Source organism: Falco rusticolus, chromosome 4 (genome assembly GCF_015220075.1).
Source record: "Falco rusticolus isolate bFalRus1 chromosome 4, bFalRus1.pri, whole genome shotgun sequence".
In the NCBI taxonomy this organism is placed as follows: Eukaryota; Metazoa; Chordata; class Aves; order Falconiformes; family Falconidae; genus Falco; species Falco rusticolus.
The window spans coordinates 68,241,747-68,268,374 of NC_051190.1; the positions used below are offsets into that span (position 1 = coordinate 68,241,747).

At 42.3% G+C, this 26,628-nt stretch overlaps 1 protein-coding gene across 3 annotated transcripts in view; it reads left to right on the top strand.

Annotated features, from left to right (window-relative positions):
* Positions 1–12,565, top strand: part of MKX (mohawk homeobox) — a 48,856-nt gene extending 36,291 nt beyond the window's left edge. The window contains exons 7-8 of one of the 3 annotated variants that reach the window (XR_005104007.1): positions 9,786–9,819; positions 9,932–9,982. Coding sequence is in view for 2 of the 3 variants with exons in the window: in XM_037386241.1 (XP_037242138.1) it covers positions 9,786–9,819; positions 9,932–10,118 (221 nt within the window). In the remaining variant the exon portion in view is untranslated. Of the gene's footprint in view, positions 1–9,785; positions 9,820–9,931 lie in introns of all 3 variants that reach the window. The other 2 variants (XM_037386242.1, XM_037386241.1) reach the window with 2 other exon arrangements.
* The last annotated feature ends 14,063 nt before the right edge of the window (positions 12,566–26,628 follow it).

The following is a 26,628-nucleotide window of genomic DNA, read 5'->3' on the forward strand; positions in this document are numbered from 1 at the left end:
AGGTTCATGTAATTCCTCGGGATGATGAATAAAGGGGTTCCCATCACATTTGTAGCTAGATGAGATAAGAAGTACTTTTCTGAAATCCACGAGCTGGCCCAGTTTGAAAGAAGCCTCAAAACCCAGCTCACATCCTCAGAGGATGCTTGTTGCTGCTTCTCTTCTGGCAAAGCACTAACATGAATGCAGCTGAGCATCTCTGAGGACAGGATCGTTAATTTCATGATGTGTTGTTCAGTGCCATTTGATACATTACATCTGGTCCTTTGCAAACTTCACTAAAGTTGTTTGCGAAAGGTGCCTGTTGGATTTCACAAACGGGGAACTGAGGCACCAAACAATTACAATCTGAAGTAATTTTAGATACCTAAGACCTTGTGGATGCTCATGATTTCATGCGCAGCTCTTGTTGACCTCATTTGCACCTGCAGGTGCTCAGCACTGCTGAAGATGAGAGCCCAGACTCTCGAGTTGGAGTCCAGAGACTGGGGAATGTAGCGCAGCATCTGTGAAAAGGTCGAAGACAAACCTGTACCATAAGCAGAGAGACTGTCAGTCACCAGTATGTTTTACTTGGCGTTGTTAAATCTATCTGACCATCTTCTTGTGTTTCCCTCCCACAACAGCCTCGATGCTGCTGTGCCGTGGCACGGAGGTTGCGCAGGGCAAGGTCTCACCTACTGCTCCATGTTCAGCCCTGGAGCAGGTCTGTCCTGCACCTTTGGGGAGGCAGTGACCACAGAAAATACCGCTTGTGATTGTACTGCTGTGTCTCACAGTACACTTAGCAGGAGGGCAGACTGCTTAAGTATTCCTATTCCTGTTTTTATGCGCACATAATATAGAAGCAGATACAGATATGTATATATGTGAATATGTCTGTATCTCCTTATAGATCTATTTTTTTAAACGTCATGTGTAATACCTTGATTTGTAGGATCTGTTGTGCAACAGTTGTCTGAAATTACCATGAGGTTCTTCTGCAGCTTGTAGCCATTTTTACAGCTGTTTGACTGTTGGAGCCCTTATGTGTTTATGCACTTCCTTACAAGCTGCTTGAATTTTTATACTTGTGATAAGTTTGGGATGTAACTTATGTACCTGGGGTTTAGTATTTGGACATAAGTATTGCGCACATCCCAGTACCCCATGCTGTGGGTGGAAGTAGCTATGTTTAAAAGGGTCATACTTGTCAGTCTTTTTATCTTACAGGAGAGTGAGTGAAAGAAACAGTGAATTTCCTCTCTCTGACAGACTTACACATTCTTTACTCCATGCTTCTGGCTAAACACACCCTGGAAATCAGTTCTGGCATTCACTTAGAAGTTCCTCCACTTGCCTGAAAATGCAGCACCTTGTAATTTAAATTGCCTTTGTGCAGCATATGCCATGTCTGAGCCCGCCTAGCTCCCAGGGGCAGGAGAGGAGCTGGCTCCTGCGAGTGGGGCCGCAGGAACAGGGGGCACGTTTCTCCGAATTCTGCAGGAGGCTTCTGAAAATATCCTTGTGCATGCATTCATATCATAACGTTACACCGCATATGTAGGGTCTGCTCCCAAACCCACAGCCAACTAGCATAACAAAATCAGATTTTACTGCTGTAGTGTCAGCCTTGGGTTGAAATACGGCTTTGAAACCCTCCCTTTCACCCTGCTTTTTTAATGAAAAACAATCGGGCTGGAGTGTAATAGTGCTTACCCTGGCTGCATTTGACTTTAGCTTTTTACTTTTAAAGCCTTATTTTAGGCTTTAAGAGCTCCCAGTTAAACTTTTTAGATCCAGAGTGAAAGCCTGAACGTGCCTGCCTGCACAACAGTGAGATTCCTGGGTGGGAAAAAGATATTTTAATATTAAAAATAAAGAAAATTAACATAGTGGTATGTTTTCTCCCTTCATATTCCTTACTCTTTTTTTCCCTAATGAATCTTCGTATGCCATTTTCTCATTATTTTTTTTAACTTCTCCCATACCCTTTCTTTTATTTTTTTTCTTCCTCTTCTCCTTTCTTCTTTTTTCTTTATTTCACCCTCCCCCTTTCCTGCTGTCTAACTTGGTTTTCACTGTTAACCCATAACAGTTTGCAACAGGAGGGCTAACTACTTCATCCTTCCAGTCAGTACAGCACGTGCTGTAAATCCCTTTCTAAATAAAACAAAACAAAACAAAACAAAAAAAAGAAGCCTACGTTAGATATTTGTTTATCCATTATGAAATACATGTGGGAGACTATCACCAAGGAATCTGACAACATTACACTATTAATTACATGCCAACTTAATGAGGAAAGATTTGATTTCAGTCAGCTTTGCAGCAAACTTGAAAAGAAAATAATACCCTATAACCATCAGTTCGTTAACAGCTCGCCTCCAACACTACACAGCCCTGACTCTCATTATAAGCTCTACTGAAGTCTGGCTAAGAAAACAAGTCTCACACAGTGCCCTGCATCTTACCAAGGAGAACACACTGTCACTGGTCATGGGAAATTTAGAGCCAGCCGAGACAGCCCAAACAATGAAGTGATTTACACCAGGTTTGTATCTAGTTTGCTAACTCATAAATTCTTACGTGCAGGTGCATAGCCCAAGACTGTAAGACCGTTTGCACCGTGCCTACTATTATGTGAGGCTTTCAGTGCACTTATTAATGCAAATATTAATATAGAGTTGCAAACTCAATTCTCTTTTATGGTTTATAAAATACACCTATCCCAGTCTCTGTGGGCATGTACACTCATTTTATAAAAATCACATGTATTAAAATGTAACTAGATGCCTACTCCCACTTCAGCAGGCTCCAGGCTGCACAGGGAAAAAAAGCCTTCAAGTTTCCAGGTATTCAGGGAAAAAAACCCTTGAGTGGTACCAATCACTCCCAGTTAAAGCTTATATCTGCTGTTTCGGTGCAAGAAGCAAATTTCAGAGATTTCCCTGAAGAGGCTTGATCCGAGACTTGATGGCAAAGGAGTATTTCCAATACTGGCAAGACCCAACCTGTGGGTCTTAATAGAAGAGGTCAGACCAGGGCTAAAGCTGTTCCTGGAAAAAAACAAACCAAACAAACAACCCAAAAAACAAACAACGCTGGGAGAACAGGGAAAGATATTCACTGTAGCTGTCACTGTGAACATAAACTGTCATTATGCAGTTTGTTCATCTGAAAGGACGTAACAGCTGATGACAGGTCTGTTGTTGCACTTGGTGTCACCTTGAAGCCAAAGGAGTGAGGTAATGGGGTTGTGGGGGTGACTTCATTACAAGCTGCTCCATAACCTCCTCCTGGAAGAAAGAGAGAGCAGTGGTAAATGAAAGCTTTGCTGAAAAGGTGTTTTCTCTAGGGCCTGGACCCAGAGCTCGTTCCTGCAGGTTTCTGACAGCTTTCCTCCTCCCACCCAGCAAAAGGACACAGTAATAAATCTTTGTCAGTAGAAATCCAGTACCCTCCTGAGATCAGACCAGCTGCGACTGGTATCGTGCACACTCCCAGGTCACACTGCCTTCCCGTGCCTGCAGCCACAGGTCATCTGAAACTCCAGCGGGGACTGTCATCCCTCTGCTGCACTAGCACCGCCAGCCCTGGCCAGACGGTTTCACACGGGCCAGGAGCTGCTCTGGGCAGGAGTGCCTTCACAGTGCAACACTGAGCGGAGACCCTCTGGAGGTGGCCCAGGGTCTATGGGAGGTCAGCCACCGGCATGGGTTTGAGGAACATTTCTGTAGAAGACTTTGTGGTTTGGAGTCTCTTCCAGTGTGAGCTTTCCTGTCTGCACTTCTCCATAATTCATCCTTGATAGGTCTGATGTCCCTGAGCAAACCTGGGAGGATGGTGCAAAAGGAAGAGGGTTTTAAGTGTTTCTGTGCTGGATCAGATGAGTCCTGTCTGTGTGTAGAAAGCCTTTGGTAGCGTGGGTTCTGGCTGAGCAGTATCCATGTTCAGAAACCCATTTGTCTGTTCACATCAGGCTCAAGATGGGAGCCCTGCAGGTATAAGCACGGGAAGGCCAGCTCCTGCTTCCTCCAATTTAAGCTAGAGGAGCTGAAGTTTACCGTGCTGGATTTTTTGAAAAGATGCTACAGTCTTTGTACCAAGGTAAAATGACATTTTTTACAAGAGCAGAGGGCCTGCCTGGTGTTTTGGGCTACAGTTTTATATACTGTGGAAAATTCTGGTCTTACATGCTCCCTTGCACTGCTGAGCAGCCTGGACTAAGCCACCTTCCCTCCCCAGGTGGGGGTGAATGTAAGTGATGTTGTGTGATCCATGGTTTACTTTGGGGTCCTTCAGGAGGAAAGGAGCTGTGTCAATGCAGAAAAGTGCAAGAATATTAACTCCAGTTCACCCAGGTTTTTTTTCTTGGAGAGCCAGAGATCTGAAAGTTGTATGTGCCATGAAATTGTGGCTTGGAAAATAGTTACTAGAGTCAAGGTGTATGTGTGACCTACAGAAATACCTCATCTCACCACTAATTTACTCACACATGTAAACTTCATTTTTCATTCAGCTGCCCCAATTTATTTCCTGTTTCTCCCTCTTTTTCCTCTTCTTGCTTGTTTTGAAAATGCTGGTCAACACATGTTAAGCCAGAGTCTCCAAAACCAACAAAAGAAAGTTCAGGAAAGGCAGTGAGAGAAACAGCTGAGTAACATTGCCAATTTTAAAATGAAGATAAGTTATACAGCACCTTTTATTGAACCAACAAATATTTTATAGTGTTCACCATTTGAGGCCAGCAGTTCTTTTTTCCCCTCTGCTTTGAGCTAGAGTAGAAGGTGTGTAAATTCGTCAGGAACAGTCATGCGGGACTGACCTACTGTGTCTTGACTTCCATGTCCATTTTTTCCCCACTACATAATGTTCCGTACCCTTTCCTCTCTGTCTTGTTCCCTCATTCACACGTTCTTTCCCCTGTTGGTTTCAAGCCATCTTTGCTTTGTCAGTGTTACCTGATAACACAAAGCCGGGGTTTAAGCCAGTTGTTGCAGTTCGGCTTGAGCCGTGTGTAACACCAAGCGGGGGAGCAGCACGGATGCTTCTTGGTCCTACGTAAGTGGTTGGTCTTTCCTTTGCTCTTCCCAGCAGGGCCTTTAGGTGAAGTCAGTTCACCACCACACATGTGTGATATTCTTAGGTCAGAATTCTTAGATCCAAAGAATAAAATGTAACTGTAATTAACACTACTTAGCACGCCCCTGAAGTCATCCAAGTATATAAATGTTATTAGCCTGGACTCGGCCAACGGTAAGGGTCTGAACTGAATGTGCCACAAGCACCACATAGCCAGAGAGCCTTTGCATGGTGTATACTGGTGTAGGCCTGTGTGCTATGGCATTTATGTACTGGCTTTCTTCTCTGATAGCAGCTGCGGTGTGTAAAAGAGCACTGTGTATGTACTTAGATGTGTATCTTCCTGTGAATTATTTCTGTCCTGTTTTGACAACAGCCAGGTGTAATGACAATGTACTGGAGGTAAGTGATGCTGTTGTCCAGTTTAAGGATGGTTGCCTGCAAGAACCCTGGTGTTTTGGTTTTTTCTTTGGGTGGGCCTTTCTGATAGTAGAAGAACAAAAGAAAACATTTTAAATATAGGCGAAATCCTGGAAAATTCTGCTCTTAAATGCTTTTGAAATGGTCAGAGTATTGCCTAGGCATGTTGTCTTTGGACTTCTGAGACTCATTTCCATCTCTGCTAAAATGGGACTGCAGGCTACCTTGTAAGAGAGCTGTCAGGATCAGCCAGTGAATATTTATGAAGAATTTTTGTGGTGAAAAAAAATATATATGCCACATATATTATTAATAATTATGTGAGTCCTGAAAAATACCATACTGTATCACAAAGCTGGTATTGTCTGATGACTACACTCTTGGCACTGCATGCTACAGTAAACTGTATACTGAAAACTCATACTAATGGAAAGGTATACAGGATTCCATTGGTAAGTGATTTATAGTGACTTCCTATTATAAACAAGAGGGAACAAATATCCCGTCTTGCTGGTTTCTTTGGGCGGATGGTGAGAGCAGAAGGAGACATTCCTGGCCAGGCAAAAGCTGATTCTCTGGATGCTTACAACTGGAAGCAGAATGAAGCACCAGAAAGTGAGGTATAAATGACAATCCCTAATTATAAATGATTGAGTTTCCACTTTCATAGTGCTTAGAACTTTCCAGTTGTAGAGCAAACGACCACTATTTTAAATGATTTCCAAACTTGTACCAGGAAGATATTTAATATTAAGTAGACTAACTACAGGATCTCAATATCTGCTTACCTTCAGCAGGTAAAAAAAACTTTTTTTGGGGTTTCAGTTAATAAATATGCTTTTGAGCACAACTGTAATTTGTTTAGGAAAGTTATTTGTGCTGGCCAGTGGTTGCTGTTGATACAGCTACATTCAGCGTACACCCTATCAAATAAGTCTTCGGAACAGTGGGGAGTATAATAACGCGTGAGCATTGGCTTTCTCTGGAGACACTTGACACATTGATCTGAGGTTGACTAGTCTGTAGGGGTTTAAGTTTGTGTGACAGCCTGCCTTGATCCAACTTGTGAGAGGACCACACTTTTTCAGGAGAGACAGGTGGCTGCCACCTAAAGCACGTTAAATTGAAGTTAACCACAGTGCTTTTTTCCATTCCTTCCATCACCATTTGCAGAGATGTTACCCAGTCCCAGTGCCATTTCCTCATTGCCTCAGAGAAGAAATCTAGGAACATGTTGTCTGATGATCAAGAAACTAAACATGTGCCATATGGAGAATGCAGTTCTTTGATTATGTTCATGAAATTGTCTCATTCAATGTCATCAAGTCTCATTGAAATATAGTTTGCAATTGCTGTGCAGATAGGTCAAATATAAAAAGTATTAATTATCAAAAGCTTTAATTAGTAATCCGGAGTTGAGCAGGTAGATTGTAAAAGATGAAGAAAAAGCAAAATTTGGGCAAGATTCACCTTTTTTTATTATTATTATTTGATAAAATTTTGTCATCTGTGTTCCCTCTCTGGTTAGTGAAGAGCCGGACGTGGCCAGACTGCTTTTCTTCCAAGCTGAGCTAAGCAGTTAAGGCTGTAGTTATGCCACCAGTTCAGTTTCCAAAGGGGAGATATGGTCCTCCCTTCATCCAGCTCTCAGCATATCCGCATGGATGGTAATGCTGCCCAAAGGGGAACAGTGGGAGGAGATGGCCATAGAAGAGGGCTTTGCAAACTGGTTTTGCAACAGCACTCGGACGTTGAATTGCCATGTTAGGTGGGCTGAAACCATTTCTTAGAAGACATCTCTTGTTTGTGAATGGAGGCTGGATGGCTAGCCTGGATAAAGATACATGGCTTAGATGGCAGGTTCATGGCAAGTGAGGTGAACCCTGCTCTTCCTTTTCAGTTGGATCAAGTTGGTTTGACTGGCAAGACATCAAGGAGACCAGGAGAATGGTCTTCGTCTCTCTCAATGTGGTTATCCCCATTCAAAAAAATGATGGTAATACTTACCTCCTTCACTAAGGGCTGTTCAGACAGATGTAAACTGCTTGGATGCTATGGTAGTGCGAACTGGGATATGCTGTCAGAGGTTTGGTGTAGCAGAAAAGGACTTTTGGCCAGAAAAAGGGGGCCTATGCTTTGAAATGATGGATTTTCAGGCTTCATTGTATTAACATGCTTTTGCAGCAGTTATTAGCAAGAGCTTTGCAAATTATCAATGATGGTTTTCTTGTAACCCAGTTTCGAGTTTCTTTGACATAAATTATTTGTTTGAAAAACCATAAAATCTGAATGGTATAAAAAAAAGACTTGTAATTCAGGAAAAATCTTCAGCAAAGTTGAAGAATGAGTAGCTCTTTGCTCCTGGGTTTTATTTTTTTGCTTTGCTACTGCTTTTATGTACTATGGGCAAGCCTTTTTCTTTTAGAGCTGGCTAAACACCAGTAAAAAATATTTGCAAATACTCCTTCAAATAAACGCTGGAATTGGAATGTGTGTCACCATTCACACCTACTTCCCTCAGAAGTTTGTACAAGCAATTTTTTTGTTCATAGGAAATATTTTCCAACAGCAAAAGAAACTGACAGATGCTTGAGAAAGGTGTATTTATATCCAGGTTTGCTCTGGCAACGACGTTCTCTATTACTTGTCGTTTCCATTTCTATACCTACTGACCTATTCAGTCTTAACCCTCTTCCTTAAAATTGTCTCTATTAAAAAAAAAAAAAAAGAAGCGGGGCTGAAAAATTATTTGTAGCCAAGTACAGCATGAAGAAGGAGACTTTTGGTGTCATTCAGTACCTCTCTCTGGATCACATGTTTCTTTTTTCCCTGGTTTCCTCTCCTTTGCATAGGTTGAACTTTCCTCTATTGAATCCCATTCAAGCACTGATCTAGGAGAGCTTAAGAGATACTGATTTAAGATGTGCTCTTTTGGAACCAAATTTAAACCTCAGTCACTTGTGGAAATTTATTTATAAAGCTGTTTTGCAAAAGGATGGAGGCCTGCTAAATCAGACATCTTGGCAAACACCTGACCTCTGAAATTACAGCTGGTCTCCCTGCATTTCTTTGGTGAGACTGTGGTCTTCAGTGATTGCCTCCACGTGCTGGGGAGCGTGGCTGGGCTGAGTTGTTTGACGTGGGTTGGCTGTATGAGAAGATGGGCTGCTGGTTGGTGGTGGGCAAAGTCACTCCTAAATGGTGACCTACCAAGGGCTGCAATGTGCTTTGAGACCTATTTTGCTGGAAGCTCTGTTTAAAGAAAAGATCAACTTTTAATTAATAATCTGATGGAAATCTAGCAATAAGGTTGATTTGTAGTTGGGAATCCAGCCTCATATAGACTTTATGAGATTCATGCTGCATTTAGGGGCTTTGTGTAGCCTTTAATGCTTACGCAGTCGCTGTTTCTTTTATTTGACTTGTTCTCCATAGGTATTGCAGTTAGGCATCAGCTTCTTGCTCCTCTATAATGTGTTTCTGTGTCAGGATAGCAAGCCACTGAATAAAGCTTATACATTTCTGCCTGGCAAATACTTCTGGCTTCTCTGCGATGTGAGGACTTAATGAATGAACAAATGTGACTCTTGATGGGGAAGTGTAGCTTACGCCTGTGATGCAATTTCACCTTTGAAGGCTGTTAACCAGGTGTGCTTGTTACTTGTATCCTTCTCAGCCTGCCTCTGTGACTGAGTCGCAGCCTGGCCAAGGGGCACATTAAAAGCCACACACATCATATGTGCATGGGTGAAAGTCCTATTTTTAGTGCATACAAGAAGGCATTCACTGAAGGGCAATGAAGCTGATTTTTATTTTTAGGTTTTGCAATTCCTTATGTCCTTGGGACTGATGTTTTGAAAAACTAGCTCTGTCACCCTGCAAAATGTCGGTGAACCTCCAAGGCCAGCTTTGTTCTTACTGTTGCCAGGAGAACCTTTCCCCAGACAAAGGCTGGTGTGGGATGCGCTGAGCAGGCTTCGCACCAGTTCTGCCAGTGAGGTTCTGGTAAGGCTCAGTAAGGTTCTGCCTCACCAAAGCCTATTTCTGTAAGGTCATGTCTCAAGAGCCTCCCCACAGCATTTTATTTTTCTGTGCCCTGCTCCAGGCTTAGGCTAGATTTCACCAGGCAAATGCTTGCATGAAGCCAGGCCTTTTTATGTGTTGAAACAAAGATTTTATTTGGAAATCTGGTATCGATTTTGGAATTAATTTTGGGTTATTTTTCCATATGCATATTCCATAAACTTGCTTGTTTTAAAAACCATTACAAGAAAACAGACATCTTTCTCTTCTGTTTTCAGAAACTCTGGAGAATGGACCAAGTAAGTGTGAAAGGTGAGTAAGGGACTTAACCATTTTCCAAAATTACTGTTATTATTACAATTTCCCTGACATCGCGTAGCTATGTAAGCTGTACATGTAAATATTTGTTATTGCTTGAATCTAGCGCAGCTAACAGAAAAGGAACCAGCAAAGATGAAACATACTGGAAGGAGATCAACGCAGCTATGGCCCTAACAAACCTTGCCCAGGGGAAGGATAAACTGCAGGGAACCACCAGCTGCATCATTCAGAAATCATCACATATATCAGAAGTAAAGACTGTTAAAGTGCCATTAGTTCAGCAGTTTTAAAAGATGGGTCCTTTTTCTTTTTCCTGTCAAATGGACATTTTCCTTGCAGGATTGGTTTTCAGCAAAATCAGATTCACAGATAAGAGGCAAATGTGGAAAATAGGCCCCCTTTCACAGTATGGTCAGTTGAAAAAAATAAGGTTCCTTCTGACTCAGATGTTTTCATTGTATTAAATGAAATGTTCAATTGCTTCTATAAAAGGCATGTAAATTATAAAAAATCTGGTTTTATCAAAACATTAACTTATTTTATGTTAATCAAAGTGCGCATAGGACGTTTGCAATGCTATTACAGTAAGTGCCTTGCTTTCAAAAAATAAGCTATAACGTGGGCATAGTACAACAGTATTATGCCTCAAAATGACAATGCCATAATGCTTAAACTTTGTATATTATTCCAAGTGGGCTTAAGCAGCCTAGGGCTAAACACATTACTGCTGGAGGCCCTGGAGAGTTGTGCTTATTTGACTTGTACAAATTGACGAGTCTTAATGAAATTGTTACATCATTTTCTCTCTCTTTTTTTGATGAACAGTGTTATAAAAATTGTACAGTATGTTTTGTCAAAGTGACGATGAGGTTGTTATGCATGTTTCTTACCTGTATATGCAGTATATTAAAATACCAAAATCATTCCTTTGAAAAGTGCAATACTCTAGAACACACAAATTTAGGAAATAAGTTAATTGTTCAGATTATTTTGAACTTATATGTATGCTCCCAGCTGTGTTGCTTATTAAAGATTTCTAGTTGAGAAGGTTAGCCAGACTAGCTGTAAATTCAAGTTGAATTTCTATAATTTTGAAGCTTTGCTAGTGACTTACTGAGGTTTTCATAGAAGTGAAATTGATTTCTTCTTGTACAAAACTAAATCTATAGTGCCATTTATGATTTGCAATGGAGCTCAAAAAGTTTCCATGGTGGAACTTACTACTTTAATGTGGTTTAAACATTTTTATTTTGTAGGTACTGCATAAATGAAGGCAGTTGATTGACAGTTCACATTTCAATGAGAAAAAGTTATAATATAAACTATCAAAGTCCAAAGTAGAAACACAAATAGGAAATGAAACATTGAAAAATCTCAGCATTTAAGGTGGGAGGGTTTTAAGTAGATACTGAACAATGTATGAGATGTTATGTCTCTAAACTTGACTGCTATTGAGTGTAATAACTAGCATAAAACCGGGTTTATTTTTAAGTTTTATTGGGAGGTGTACAAGTTATTCTTAAGTCATATAACAATAGTCTAATGAGGTTTACAGCGCTTGAATCAACAGTGGCAAAGCCAAAACCGATTGATACTGAATCAGTTACAGAAAACTGGAAGAGAGCTGATTGTTGCTAGGATTTGGATTTTTTCCTGTGGGTATCCTGTCAGGTTTTTTCCTACTTATCCCTTTCCTTGTTTCTCTTTTTGGTGAGCCATCAATGAACAACACGGGACTTCAGTCCTGCTCCCACTGAGTTTAATGGCAGAACTCCCACTTCAATGGAAGCAGGGCTGTGCCAATGATGAAACTAACTTGCAAGTAGAGGCTGTTTCAGTTGCACTAAAATAGTCAAGATACATTGCAAATTATCAGCCTTGGTGTGACTCCTTAGGAAACTTTTTGATGTAACATAACATGTTGTTGGGTTTATTTAGTGTACAATGAAAATGATTTGATATGAAAATATTTTGTACATATATATTTTTACTTTGTTTTCTAAATTGCTGATTTGCATTGACTTAAAGTGCCAAGCAAGAAATGTATGTCATGACTGTATGAACAGTTGAAGTATATGTTTTACTGACTTGCATCATTATATGTCTAAGATTCCATGACATTAATTTTTGATACTTTACTGGATTTTGACATAATAATGTGAGTTTATAACTAATAGCAGAGTTAATACTTCACTTTTGTTCATACTATTATAAGTTATTCTGGTATTAAATATTTTGTGACAATAAATTGATGGTTTTGACAAACTTTTCTGTTAGAAATATTCATAGTGTTTCTGTCTGTATAAATGACAACAAAATTTGTCATGTAAAAAAGGTACTTTTGGGGACTTCTCTGGAGTAAAACTAGAGAAGACAAGCCATTGTGTAAACAACTTGTTCATGGTTCTTTTTTTAAATGATCAAAGCACAAAGAATAATCTGTAGAACACATCAAGTGGGTTTTACATTTAAAAAATACTTGGCATAATTTCTTGTTACTATTTCCTTTAATTTATTTTTTTCTACTGCTGCTTTAGAGTTTTCTGAAAACACAAATTCTAATGAATTATGTGTGTGTCTTTTTTTAAATAACAAAAATCACGATCAATGCTGAGCCAACAGCTAATGAAGACTCAATAATTATTTATGATATCGGAAAAACAAACATTATTACTATTGCTCTTCTTTGTTTCAATATATGTAACCATTTTAGTAAAATAAATAACTGCAAACAACATCTTGCTGGTCTGAATTAAATATTCATTTATCTGTCCTTAGTCATTTGCATTTCTGGTTTCCCGCTGTAGTCAGGGTTTCTCTATACTGGGATGCAAGTATGGGATAGTCAAAGACAAAACAGGAGTGCTACTCTTTTGATTAATAAACCTTGCGCTGCATGGTTATGTGAAGTAGTTTCACACGTCCCTGATGAAAATGGCTGTTCAGCAAGATTATGCTAATGACTGCTGGTGGCAACATGGCACGATGCTTATAAATCCTTCACACTGGAGGAGCGCAGCAGGAAGCCATAGCTAATGTCCTGAGGCACTGGAGAAGGTCCCTAAGCTGGGAAAGACTTTGGTCATTTAGGGCTCTTTATGAGTACAGGCTACATTTGTCTGTGGTGCCATGTATCTATACACTGGCTGTGGAGCCTTAGTGGAGAAGGAGATGCAATCAGCCCATCTAGAAGTTCAGCGCTCATAGCAACGAGAGCCCAGTGCAGCTGGGCTCCTAACTTCTGTGCCTCAGGAATGTTCTCCAGGTATACAGGAGGAGTGATAACTAAGGTTTTGGTGGGCAGTTGGCACTTTCAGGATTTATGTCCTGCTTATCTGTGACGTAATTATACCACTGTAATATCTGTGGCCATCCAACATGTCTGTGGAGGTCTGGATATTCAGTTGATATGCGAGTTCCTGAGGGAATATGTACAGCCTGACTTTCGCTGTTGGGAATGCATAGAAACACCCTCATCCTAATGATGCTGAGCTTCTTGGCATCTACTCTGCACCCAAGTCTGACATGGAAAAAACAACTCATTCTGCTCCTACCTACTCTGTCACATCATTTGCAAGAGCTGAGCACTCCCAACCTCATAAACCACTGAGAGTAAGGGGAGTTCCAATTGTGCCAAGCTCTTAGTAGTTAGTTAGAATATACGTTGGGATCAGGACTACAGTCTCCTCTACAACAGCTACAACAGAGCTATAGTTCTCACTTTGTGGCTTCATTTTATTAGTTGGTGGCCTGATGTATAAATATGTGCACCAGGTGAAGCAGTTCCACCAGGGAGACTGAGAGCAAGTCCTGGGACAACACATGGACCATTTTGAGGACATTTGTTAACTTTGTGGCTTAAGTTTTGATTTGGAGTTTGGCAAAGAATGGCAGCTAAACTTGGATGTCCGCATGCAAGTGCATGAAGTAACGGCTGCAGTGTGGGTTAGAAGGAGAAGATAGGGAAGGCAGGTTGATAGCACCTCTGTACTATGCAAGGAAGAATAGATTTAGCTTAGACCAGAGGAAGGGCTGTGTGGGCTTAAACCTGTTTCTTCATTGTCGCTTTACCCAGCTAGTTTTTCATTACGTGCCCTGGCTTTGATGAATTATGTTTTTATCCACCTAAACTATCCATCAGTGGAGATCCACAACACCAAATGTGAGATACTATTACAGGAAGCAGCCTTGATTATAAAAATGAGTGGGATCTCTGATAATCGTGACCTTCCAGAACTCACCATACTCTTAATGCCCAGAAAGTCCTTCTTTGTACCCACTGCGACATCCCCAGCAGTGGGAGAGAGGGTAGGACTCATTCTACGTTAGTCAAAATGGGACCTGCACCAGGGAAAGGAATTTCTGGCTGCCCTGGGAACGCTCTGAAGCAGCAGGGAGGTGCCTTCTCTCCCTGTTTCACCACAGTGAGCAAATACTGGCATCAGGAATCACTCAGTGCCAGTCAGGGCTGATGGGTAGCACGCCAGCAGGGTCCACTGCACCCTGCCTACCAAGGCACTGCCGAGCTGCGGGGCTGCAGCCACCCAGCTCAGACCCTCCTTCAGGAATCCATCCAGAGGTTTTCAGGCTCAGCGGTGCCTGTTTCTTTTGGTCTTGAGGAAGCTCTGGGCCATAATCTCCTGCATGGCTTCCAAGGGCTGGAGGAGACAGGTGTATCTATTGCTAAGTCCCCTGTGTGGGGTGGAAAATGAGATTATGACTAGTCATCCAGCCTCCCAAAGCTGCAGTAGATCTCCTACAAATTGAGCTCCAGCAGGGTTATACAAGTCTTACTCATAATTTGCACATTCAAAAGAGCGCTGAGGACCTCAGAGCAGCCCTGGCAGAGCCAGGATCTTGGTAATGCCAGGAGAGAAAAGCAGTTAAACCAGCAAAGCTTGTCAGTGCTCCCTGGGCTGGGTGCTGTTGCAGATGCCCACTTGCTGTGTGGCAAAGGGAAGGGTGCAGCTGTCTTCCATCACGGCTGATTTTCTCACACCTATGGATGTTTTTCGCTGTGAAATCTTACGTTCTGCTATGAAGCCTTCAACTCTGTTGTGCTTCCACTCAGTCCTTAGTGTTTTCTTAAACCCTCACCTCTTACTTGCAGGAAAATGGGACCTAAACTTGGCACAGACTGAGGACAGCAGACCCTCCAGTAGTCCACCAGACCCTCCAGTAGTCCACAAGCAGTGGGCACCAATTCAGTGGTCACCAATTCAGTGGTCATAGTGACAAGTTCAAGCATGACAGACCCCTGATTTATTCCTGTTACTATGAACAATCTGACACTTAGACAATCAGAAAGAACCTCAAAGGGATCCAGGCTCCTAACTGAACACATCCGAGCATTGCTGAAGGTCTGAGGGCCAAAGCATGTTTCCACAGCCAAGTGCAGGCAGTTGCATACCTGTACTGAGCCAGCTGGACAGAAACGTGGCCTGGTTCAGAAACTGGGTAACGAAGTTTGGAGTCAAGCCTGAGCTGCCACATCAAGGTCCCCAGCAGAGCACCACTGGACGTAGCACCGTGTTAATATATCTGTGCAGCTTTTGGACCATGGCTTGTTCTATGCCTTCACTTCCCACAGCAACGGCCTCAAATTTCTCTGGGCTTCGGAGCAGCATTGCAAAGAGGACAATAATAGTCCTCTGCACAGCTGAGCTGTTGTTTGTACAGGGACACTTGACAGCTGGGTGAGCTGTGATGAAATACCTCCCTAGTTAGCTAGGGCAGGAGAGTGAGATGAAGCATGATGCAAAGGGCTGAATTGCCTGAGAGCACCGCTTTGACAAGCTGCAAGGGACGCTACAGGAATCCAGTCTGATGAGTTCATGTTGTACGAGTCGGTTTGCCAGTGTCTGGGTGTGCTTGATCCCCATTAGCAGCAGAATTGAGACCCAAACGCACAGCTTTCACAGTGCTGGGTTGCTGAGCCAGTGTTTAGTTTTGGACCCCATCTTGAAACTCCTCTTGTTTAACAAGAAGGGAGGAGGTTGGCTAAAATACAAGTACCTTGTGAAAAAAAAGAAGAGGGGAAAAAAAAACCAAGTGGAAAAAGAGACATGAATGCCTAATGCAACAGAAAAAAAAAAAACAAAAACCCAACCCAAACCTCCTTAATGTTGCTGTTATGTCAGCTTGGGTTATTGGCAGTGGAAGTGGTTATTGGCAGCGGAAGTTAGACCTGGCTCGAGGCTAATATAACTCATGCACCTGACTTTTTAAAAGGAGTTGAGATCTGGTTTCTTTATGGATGGGCTTTTTTTCATTTGTGGTGTTGGTCCCTTCTTCAAGTTTCCTTCACTTTCCTTTCAGCCTGTTTTGGACTTGATTCTCCTTCTGTCTTTCTTGCATGAACAGTCTCTTGTTATATGCAGACAGCAATGGGATCCTTCATGCCAAAGCTCACTCTTCTGGGTTTGCAGTTTCTAGGGCCATATAGATGAAGGACGTATGATTCAACAAGCTGGTGTTCAGTGACAAAGTCTGGTATCTCCCTTCTTCCAGCTCAGGGCCAGTGAACATATGAAATCTCAAGAGCGTGCAATAGAGGCTCTTCAACCAGCAAGCTCCACCATCTATCACTTCACTCCTAACTACTACTGCTTTTGGCTATCTTAACTCCCCAAAGGACTGTCAATTTAACCATAACTACCTAAGAACTGCCAAGTCTCATTTTATGAGCTGCTGTTGAGAGTTTAGCTATTTAAGGCTGATTTTAAACAATTTTTATTGGCACTTCGTGGCATGTGCCTGATTTACAGTGCTGTAAATAACCACAAATTAGGGAAATTTCTTTCTTTACGGTAAAGGCACATTATCTTGAGCACAAGAAAGGTAGTTTGTTGGTGAAGAACTGGAGTGCAGGCTCTTTCCTGCCACACGTTTCCTGTGTGAGCCCAGGCAAGCCTTGTCCTGGGTTTGGTCCGTGCAGAGTTGCTGGCTGTCTCCCCTGGGGACACTCTAAGCACCAGGGAATGTGGAATAAGGATCCCATCTATGGGATGTCTCTCACTGCTCGGTTGCTACTGTGATGCTCTGAAGGTAGGAAAGAGCAGTGCTGTTTTGTAAGTGGTACTCTCAGTTTAATGCACTTAAAGAACTGTAGGTATCTGATGTCGTGTAATCAAAATTGCATTTCAGAGCAGGCATGACCTTTTGCAGTACTTCATCTCTTCACAGACTGCAGCAGGAGAATAAGCTACTACAAGAAACCAGATGCGCAAACCTGACAAGGCTAAAGTCAGGGAAGACAAACCGCTCTCTTGAGAAACAAGACATTAGGTACTATACCAAGAAGAGACCTCGTGGGCTCAGGCCACCACTGCCTACCTTCCTTTGTAACATCAAATGAGGCTCACACTGAAGCACCTAGAAAACCTCATCCTAGGAAGTGGTAAACATGTCTTTCCAGGTTATAAAAGAATTCTTGCAGTCCAGGAATTTGTGGATGTAGAAGTTCAGGTGTAAGATAAGATGCTTCACTGAGGACCATCCCTGTGACTTGGGGACATTCAATAAAGCTGTCTGATCTTCCTTATATGAACTGGTTTGAGGGTGAGAATCTTCACTCAAAGGGGTTTTAAGCTACTTTTTCGCACCCTTTGTAGCCTTTGCCAGCCAGACCTGAAAACAGGAATGTGCTTATCATGTTCAGAAAAAATCCAGAAGTCATGCAGCAAAAGTCAACCCTGCCAGAGGACAGCAGATCTACAGACACCTTACTGGAGGCTTCAGTGCCTTCACTGCACTGCACCGATGGATTCCTCTTCAACAGTAAATTCACATTTGATGTCTTCACATACAGAGAGAAGTGAAGCCAGCCTTCTCTTCACAGGGAGGAGTGAGGGTGTATAACTGAAATACATGGCTAAGCACTTTGGGCAGCACTTGAAATGTGAATCTAACTTTGGGGATCTTGTGAAATGGCCACAAAATATGTGGCCAGATTTTAAAATGTTCCAAGTACTCAATGGCAGCCAGTGTAGTCGTGAAAAGTGGTCAGCAGTGTTTCAGCTAGATCTTTGCAAATAAAATGCCAGGTCAGCAAAATGGAAACATTTTGTGGAACAGGACAACTGTGTTTAATATCTTTGGATTTCTTTTAAGAAAGCTTGGAGATCATCAAACCCCAAAATTTCTTTCTTTTTTTTTTTTAATGAAGAAGTCTAGTTTTCCAGATTAATTTTTTTTTGTCTTGAAATGTAAGATAATTATAGTAAAAAAGGTTGAAATCGAAGCCAAAATATAAATCATTGAAACTTATCAAAACATTGAGGTTACCAAATTATGTTTACTGTGATTTTTAAAATGTTCCTTTGGCCATTCATATTCATTTGTTTATATATTTACACTTCCCAACCCATTTTAAAACAAGAAGGTTTTAACATCTCAAAAATTTCCACAGGATGGAAAAATACACACACACACCCCCCACAGTTGCATGGAAGAATTTTTAATGCTCAATGTTTTGAAAATGAGAGCAATTTTGCATGGTGATCTGTGAATATAAAAGTCTGTATTTCAGTACTTGATTTTGAGAGTACTAGTTTTTATGCTGAATCATTTCAGCAAGCACGATGCTGCTTTTGCTGTAGGTCACCTTTGTATCAGTGTCCCGTTGCCTTCAAAAAACCAGGGTTTAAGGGAAACAGAGACTTTTGCTTCTCTCGGGGATGATGAAAAGAATTTGCATTTGGCTGGAAAATTAAGACAGTGAGCAGAGCATTTGCTATTACTCCTCATCCTTGGAGAGCAGACACCTGCTGTGGTAATGGAGGAACCTATGTGATGTTAGTTCATGCCTGTTGATTACAAATAATGGAGAAAGCAAGAGAAGGCAGGGGTGTCAGACTGAAGTTGGAATCCCCACCACTTAAAAAGAGACCGCAACAGCAATAAGAAATGCATGTCTCAGTGGTCAGTGTAATGGCAACCAGAAAACTCAAGAGTGGTCCAAGATTTGCTGCAACACTTCACTGGCAGTGAAACCATGTGCAAAAAAAATGTGACAGAAACCCAAACAGCCAAGTGTCTCTACATGCTTCAGGATGTAGAGCAAAGAAAATCTTAGTCATTTCCAGTCCTTTAAACCCCTGACTACACTCCTGAAGCTGACATCTGCTGAGAAGGGTGCCAGTAGGTGGGCAGCAGAACGGTCTTGAGAGCAACCTGCCCAGGCTGGTGTAACCCCATCAGGCCATGTCCAGGGCCAAACCGGAGGAGGCTCTGTCTGGAAAGTCTGGTGCTTTTGTCACTTTGAAGTATGTAAAGTGTTACACAGTTACAAGTTATATTTACTCACTGTCTCTCACCTTTTAAATATAAGCTTTCCTTTATGGTCTTAGTTCCCAGAAAAGCACATTTCTGTTACTGCTACCTCAAACAAGGCTACTTGCAATAAAAGTGTTTTCTGTGTATGCATTTCTATATAATGCAGTCAGTATCAACCATCTTCTAAGAAGCTTCAATCAGATTCCCTTTCAGGAACAAAAATACAAGAAGGTTGCAATTTTTTTGCAATTTCCTAATAGGCAGCTGAGGTGGGAACTCTATACCCAATTTATAACATGAAATATTCCCTGTATCTGTTTCACAAGGACATGTACCAGCATAAGAGTGGGATTTGGTGGAACCTGGATTTACAACTGGAAATTAAATACAGGCATATGGAAACATTATTATGTAAACTAATACTTAGCTACTTCTTGCTGTGTTCCCTCAACAGCAACAAAATGGTAGCATGGAAACCAAATGCCAAGTGTAATTTTTTAAACCTGTTCTATGAGAATGAGAAGAAAAACAGTCCCATGCAGAACCAGGAAGGACTTGTTACTTTTTCATCTGTGAAGTCTTAAATGTCACAGCCCCTAGGCTGAATTCTCCTTTCATCAAAACCAATGGAGCTTTGATATTGGTTTCCACTTGAGCATGAAAGATCCCAGAGACTCCGTTTTTCACCTCTTACTGAGAACCCTGGCAACATATCTCGATGTCTTTCTTTCATTTGTTTTGGTGGCTCCCATTGCTGAGGTCAGAAGTACACCTCAGAGAAGCTGTAGCTCAGAGACACACTGAGGAGCGAGCCTTCAGGTGCTGGTGATTCAGCATCGCTCTAGCCTGAGGCACTGCTTCACTAACCCAGACAGGAGGGCAAATCACAGGCAAAGTGCTCTAAGACACAAAGTCCCCTGCATCTGTGTTTCACCCACTTCTTCAGTCCCTGCAGGTCAGCCAGGACACCACCACTTGAGGCTCACCTGCACCCAGATCCTGCCTACACCTTCTCTGCAACAGCAGGTCAGTAAGAGACATGGCTGCTCTTGATCCTGTAGGGCAAGGTAAGCAGCCCCATATCTGGCTGTTTTCACTGTACAAGGGTGCCCACTGCTTCTCCAAAACAGGTTCCACCCATCCACACAGGGGACATACTGGAGAAGTCCAGATGGTTGGCTGACATCTCTGGGAACTGCAGGAACAGCCAGTTGAGCTGTGCATAATCACCTGAAAGACAGCAAGGTACTAAAAGTAACAGTCAGCACAGGCTTCTTATAAACAAATCACATAAACCAATTTAATTTCTTTCTGTGACAGTACAGCGAACTGTCAGTATGGAAGACTTGCAATGCATCAGACAGCTACTGGGAATCTAGTTAGGCTTTTAGCGACATCTTACATGAAATTCTCATAAATAAGCAGAGGAAATATTGTGGCACCATCAAGACTGTATAAAAGAAGTTGAAACTCAGAGAAGTTACTAGAGACTCATTGTCAAAATGGAAGTATTCATCAAGGGCTTTCACAGAGTCTGTCCTCGGCTGTTTGTATTTTCACCAGTATTTCATCAATATTTTCATCAATAGCTTGGCTAAAGGAATAAAGGAGAGGTTCCCCAGCTGTGCCATATGTACTATTAGTTTTATACAAAGGGTTCCTGGGGGGCATGTAGTCCAGCAAAGGCTTCTGGCTGCTGCCACCAGTGCGTGCTCCCTCTTCATGGTGGTCTTGAGCAGAAAAAAAGCGCATCTGCTGAAATGCATAATCTTGTCACATTTCTTGTTGTCAGCTTGGTGCCCCTTACAAGTACCTCGGCAGCCAGGGTTAGAATTTAAGATTACCTGATACACTGGTGAAATGGCCTGTAAAATAACAGAATTAATCAACTGTATTGCAAGGACCTGCGAACAAAAGTGATGAACTGCATAGGGCGTGGGGAGGTAGCTGGTTCCGCAGGAGCAGATGATAGCTGTTCACAAGGTGAAGATGATCCAATCCTGCTATTGTGAAAAAAGAAATGACACACTGTGTTGTACATTTAGGTGTTGGTTGGGCTATATGACATGTAACTAATTCTTCTGCTTTGCTGAGCTGTGTTGGGGTTGCACTTACAAAAAAATAGGGACCAACTGGAGGCACCCACAGTTACCAGATTAGGAGCAAGCATGAACTGGAAAGAACTGACTGATCTGGGGTTATTGAGTGTAGAGAAGATAACAATCTTCAGGTATATGTGGCCAGCAAAAGGGAATAATCTGTTCTCTGTACCATAGTACAGTTGAGTAATAATGGGGTTTAACTGCAGCAAAGGAGATGGTAGGTGAGTTACTGGGTAGAACATGCCAACAGCAGAAGGGGGATCAGATGGGGAAGCACTGGAATACATTGCTTGTGTGGGTGGTAAACCCCCCATCACTGAAGATTTTTTTAAGAACAAGTTAGGGAGATATTAATCAGGAATTAAATAGGTGTAACTGATCCTACTTTGGGGCAGGATGGCCTCTTCAGGTCGCTTCCCCATCCTTATTTTCCATTTCAGCAGTCTGTCTTATAATCATGGCATGTAGGTCTGTTGCTCAGTAGATGGTTAAAAGAAGGAATAGCAGCTGGTTTACTCCTTCAGTTTTAGGAAGTGTGTTTACATTTCAGGTGAAAGAGTGGAGAGGAAGGACAGTGTGTTCTGATCCCACCAGCCAGCCAGTGGAGGAGACTGGGCAGCCATCCACTGGAGGCTGTTTAACTTTCCCAGCCTTTCAGAGCCTAACATAAAGGACAAAGGTGGCTCCCAGATGGAAGACAACAGACCTGAAAAACATGGAAACTGACAAAGAGGGATGTACATTTAACATGAAAGTTAGAATTGCCAGAAGAAGAAAGCAAGGAAATTTCCAGTTAGGTGCAATGGAACAACTCCTGAAGGATCAGTAAGTGCTTTTGGCCTCCACAGAAAATACTTGGGCAGAAACCCTCCAGAAGGTATGTTTGTTTTGAGCAGAACCTGGAGTTCCCGCACCAAGCTTTCTGGAGGCTGCATTGCAGGGTTAGCCTATATTCCCTCTAGTCAATGTCATGGGAGACTGAACATTTTCACTGTGTTCTGGAGCCTGACACAGGCAGACAGACCACAAAGAAAAACACAGGAACAGATCCTATAAGCTGCTTCAAGTAACACTTGCTCCAGAGCCTCTGGTGAATGCTGAGAAATTCTAGTTTCACAAAAGATGCCAACAGGGGAAGAAATTATTTCACAGTTTGCCTCAAGCTTCAAAAGGGGTTGCTGAACATGTTAACTGACACGCTGTTTGACAGGCTGGTTTGTGGTCAATGACGCCAACTAACAGGAAAACAAACGCCTGTAGTTCGAGTGGGGATTCACACTCTGCGCCACAAAGCCAAGGAAATTGCTGCTGGTGGATCCCCAGAGCTGCTCTATGAGAGCACGCAGGCCAGCAGGATGTGTAAAAAAACATCAGGAATGTTCCTTATGTGACAAGACGGATCATTCAGAAGCAAGGCTCTGCTGGGAGTGAAAAGACTTGGTATATTGACTCAAAGGGACAGTTTGAATATGTTTCTAGGTATGAGCAGCTCACTACGGAAAGAAACTGGTGGATAGGGAAATGGGGAGGCGGGAGTAGGAGGCAAAGCGAAGTCAAGCTATGCACAAAGATGGAGATCGAGCCAGAAATTGAAAGGGGGGAAAGTAAACCAGAATTTAAGAGTCTTGCATACATTCATTATGATAAGATTTTTTTTCATTTTTTTTGCAAGCACCGGCAATTCCATTAGCCACATATACACAATCACTTTTGATACAAAAGAGACAAGAATTTTATTACCGTTGTATCAGATCCAGTCACTATAGCAAATTCAATCCCCTTTCTTTGCCAGCTACATGATTCACAAGGTGTTTGCTGCAAAGGCTGATGATCCGACTGTTTGTGTGTGCCGAATGAGCTATTCTTGATGTGAAGGACTTGCATAAGTGGTCAGAAACGTTCGGGAGGATGATGAAACCTGAAACAGATCCAAGCGCAGCATGATAGAAATAGGCTTTGGCTCTCGAAGTAGGAAAGAGGAATATCACAGATACTGCTAATGGGATCTGGTTATTAAGCTAGACTACCGGTCATGGAGGATGGAAATCAGTCAAATGCCTTAGATCTGAAAGATCTGACCAACATGGGACATTACCTGTTAGTGAACATGGATTCCTCCCTCTGACTCCACCTGGTGCCAAGGATTAAAGAGACCCTGATTGTGACTTGCCAGTATTTCAGTGAGACTACGAGTTTAGTTGTTTATTTAGGCCAACATCCATTTTCTTGTATTAAGATTCTGCTCCTTTAACAAGAGTTGCAAAAAACAACTTGTGACAGCATACTTACTTATGGAAATGGTAGAAATGTCTCGTGAGATCCTCACAGGAGCAATTGTGTGATACTGATACTGTTGTCTGTCTCTTGGCACCAGAGTTTTACCAAATGGCTTTTGAGAGGTCTGCCTGGAAAATATAGTATTCGCTCCATAGTCAGAATGAAAGAGCATGAGAGGTCAAGAATCTGTAGCTGGTCCTTTAAGAAACTACAGTCTGGGCATATGTAATGACAAGATTTTTCTCTATTTCTTAGAACTGCTGGACCACCTATTTTTCAAATTACCAGCAAAAGCAACACAGCAGTAGATGTTCCAGTTCCTGACAATTATTATTAATAATTATTTAATTTCTTTCTTCAAACTACTGAATTAAAGTGCAGACTTTGGTCCTCAGTTAATTGCAGGTCAGAATTAACTCTGCCTTTTAGTTACCAAGGGACAATGTAAAGCCCTAAGCCACCACAATACATTCGTCTACAATTTTCTCCCTCCCCCCTCACACTTCCCAATACATCTTTGCCACTTTGTAGATAAAGCTTTTCCAGAGATGGGTTGACTTTTACAGAGCCTGGCTCAATAGGGCACAGGGCTGAATGATGACTTCTTTGTGACAATGTTTACTACTCAAGAAGAATAAGTTACTAAATAAGAACAATCTCATAGGGTTTAAGCACACTTTGATCTTGATTTACCGAGGCACGGGCTGTGCCATACATTTCCATTGAGTGGGATCTGTATTTTTTGGATGGGGGGGTGGTGGGGGGTGCGGTGACACACTTCAAAGGCAAAAGGCTATGAACATGTGGATAAGAAGATTTGTATTTTGAGTGCTGCTGAGTATTTGTGTAGACAAAAAAGATGTTGCTTTTGAGATAACACTGGAGCTGCACAGAGAGACTGAAAAGATAAAAACCAGCAGTGAATGGAGCCCTGAAATGCAAATCCAAACCCACAACCGGCGTTCACAATCCAGCTGAGAGAGGCTTTTTATTTACTTTTCCATGCCATCGAGTGCAACAATTAATGTACTCCTGATACATAAATACATACACACATGACATTAAGTAATATCCTGCTGATTTGCAATGCTCCCCAGGCCTCACCCCCTCCCTACTGGCACCCCCCACCCCCCACCCCCCAGCCAGCCCTCTTCTGCTCTGCAGTGGCACAGCCCTAGGGTACGTAACTGAGAAACCTCTGCTTCAGACAAGGGAGAAAGCTTCATGAATCACTAAACAACACTTCTCAGGTGGGAAAAGCACATTCTTTGTTCCTCTACGTGGAATTAGAAAAATATGTGTAGAAGTAAAGCCCTGAAAGCCCCGGGGGAGCAATTGCTCTCTTTCTTTTTTGGTTTTGTTGAGCTTGTGAGTTTTGGGGTGGTTTAATTAAAGGTCTTAAAATTCTTTAACACTAACATTGAAATGCTTCATATTTTTCCCCCTGTACTTGCAGAGTTTCCGTCCTCCCCTCTCTCTTGTGTCATTTTTACTCTGCAATAAAACAATTGAATTACACGCTGGTACATAAATATTGGCAGATTTTTAGGCTTGCTGGTTTTTTTTACTCAGCCTATTGGGCAAACAGCCTAGAAAGGCTAAGTTATTTGCCAGAGTCTGAATTTCTGGCAAACAGTGCAGATCCACTACAAATCTCAAATCATATTTCAGGAATGCCGTGCTTCTACCGCACCTTTCCAACTCTTCTCTCTGTGCACTAATGACTATTATGGGGAAATGCGTTCCAGAAATGTGAAAATCAATGTAGTGGGAAATGTACCAAAACCACCTTTCCACTTATACAATCTCAGTTGTCCAAGAAACACAATTAATTAGTGTTATTGAGCTGTTTAGCTCCCCAATAAAAGCTTTTTGAGTGATTATATGAAGAACCATTGGTATGGGAGACTTCATACTGAAGTAATTAATGGAAGTTGATTATATTCTGACAAGTTAAACACAGGTTTGTTTGATATTACACACACATGGAAAACACATGCGCTATTGAGCTCAGTACCTAGGAGTTTAGATTAATGGTGTTGATGAATTATGTGGAGATTATATACTTTGCAGACATATAATGGACCTGATTTTGAAAAGCAGGCTCTCATTTTGCTCCTGCAATTTTGAGGGTGTGAATAATTGCAGGTGATTTTCTAGCAGCTAGACATCTCGCTGCCTGGTTGAATTCCTTCGGGCAGAGGTCATGCCTGGTTTTCCATGAGGCACCAGAAGGCACCAGGACAGTGCGTGCAGACACTGAAAAACAAACCTACACTTGTGCTGCACGCTGGGGCCACAGTGACCAGCAAGGAAAACTGGTTCAATGCACAGCTGTGACAGCTGAGGCGGGACTTTCAAGAAATCTACTAAGTTCAGGGGCATGTGGTGAACTTGAGTCTCAAGCCCAAGAGGGGAAGGAGGAAGCTGTCATTAGGCTTTCCCCTGCTGCCAGGCACAGGCTGGCAACTGAGCTGGCACCTAGCCCTGAGACCAGCTGCTGAAGCAGTCTCTGTGTGACATTAGTCAGGTTCAGCCCAATACCTGAGCTTACCACTTGGTGTCTTTCTCTTGACGCTCTATCTAAAGGCAACTGAATGACACTAAGATGAGGACAGAGGTAGTAACTGATGTCAGGCTTTAAGAGTTGCAGGAAATAGCCAGGAGGTAGAAGGCCAGGTTCAAATGAATGGCTTGATCCAGGGAATGCACTCAGAGTTTGGGTTTAGCTGCACTAGCCTGCCACGTAGAGCAACCTGCGCAGAGCAGTGAAGCCCAGATCTGATGTCTTCTGCAGGAACACACAGGGGTGCCATAGCCAGTATTACAGGGCATTAACTGAGTGCTCAGAGCACTGTCTGGGCTTGCTTCCTCTGGATTTTCCTAGGAATGTGCCCAGAAGGAGCTGGGACTGCAGATACCTCAAATCTAAGCTACGAAGTCAGGATGACTGCAAGCTGCGGAGAGCAGCCTGGCTTTCACAGCACTCCTGGGACTGTCTTCTGGATGGGTCCATGAACCAGCCCAGATCTGGGTGAGCATCGCCTCCCAAGAGCAGATCCTGCTGAGCCCTGTGGGCATGATTCAGTTCAAGACATCAAATCTGGGAGTCAAAATGAAGGTTTCCATGTGAGCCAGGCACTTA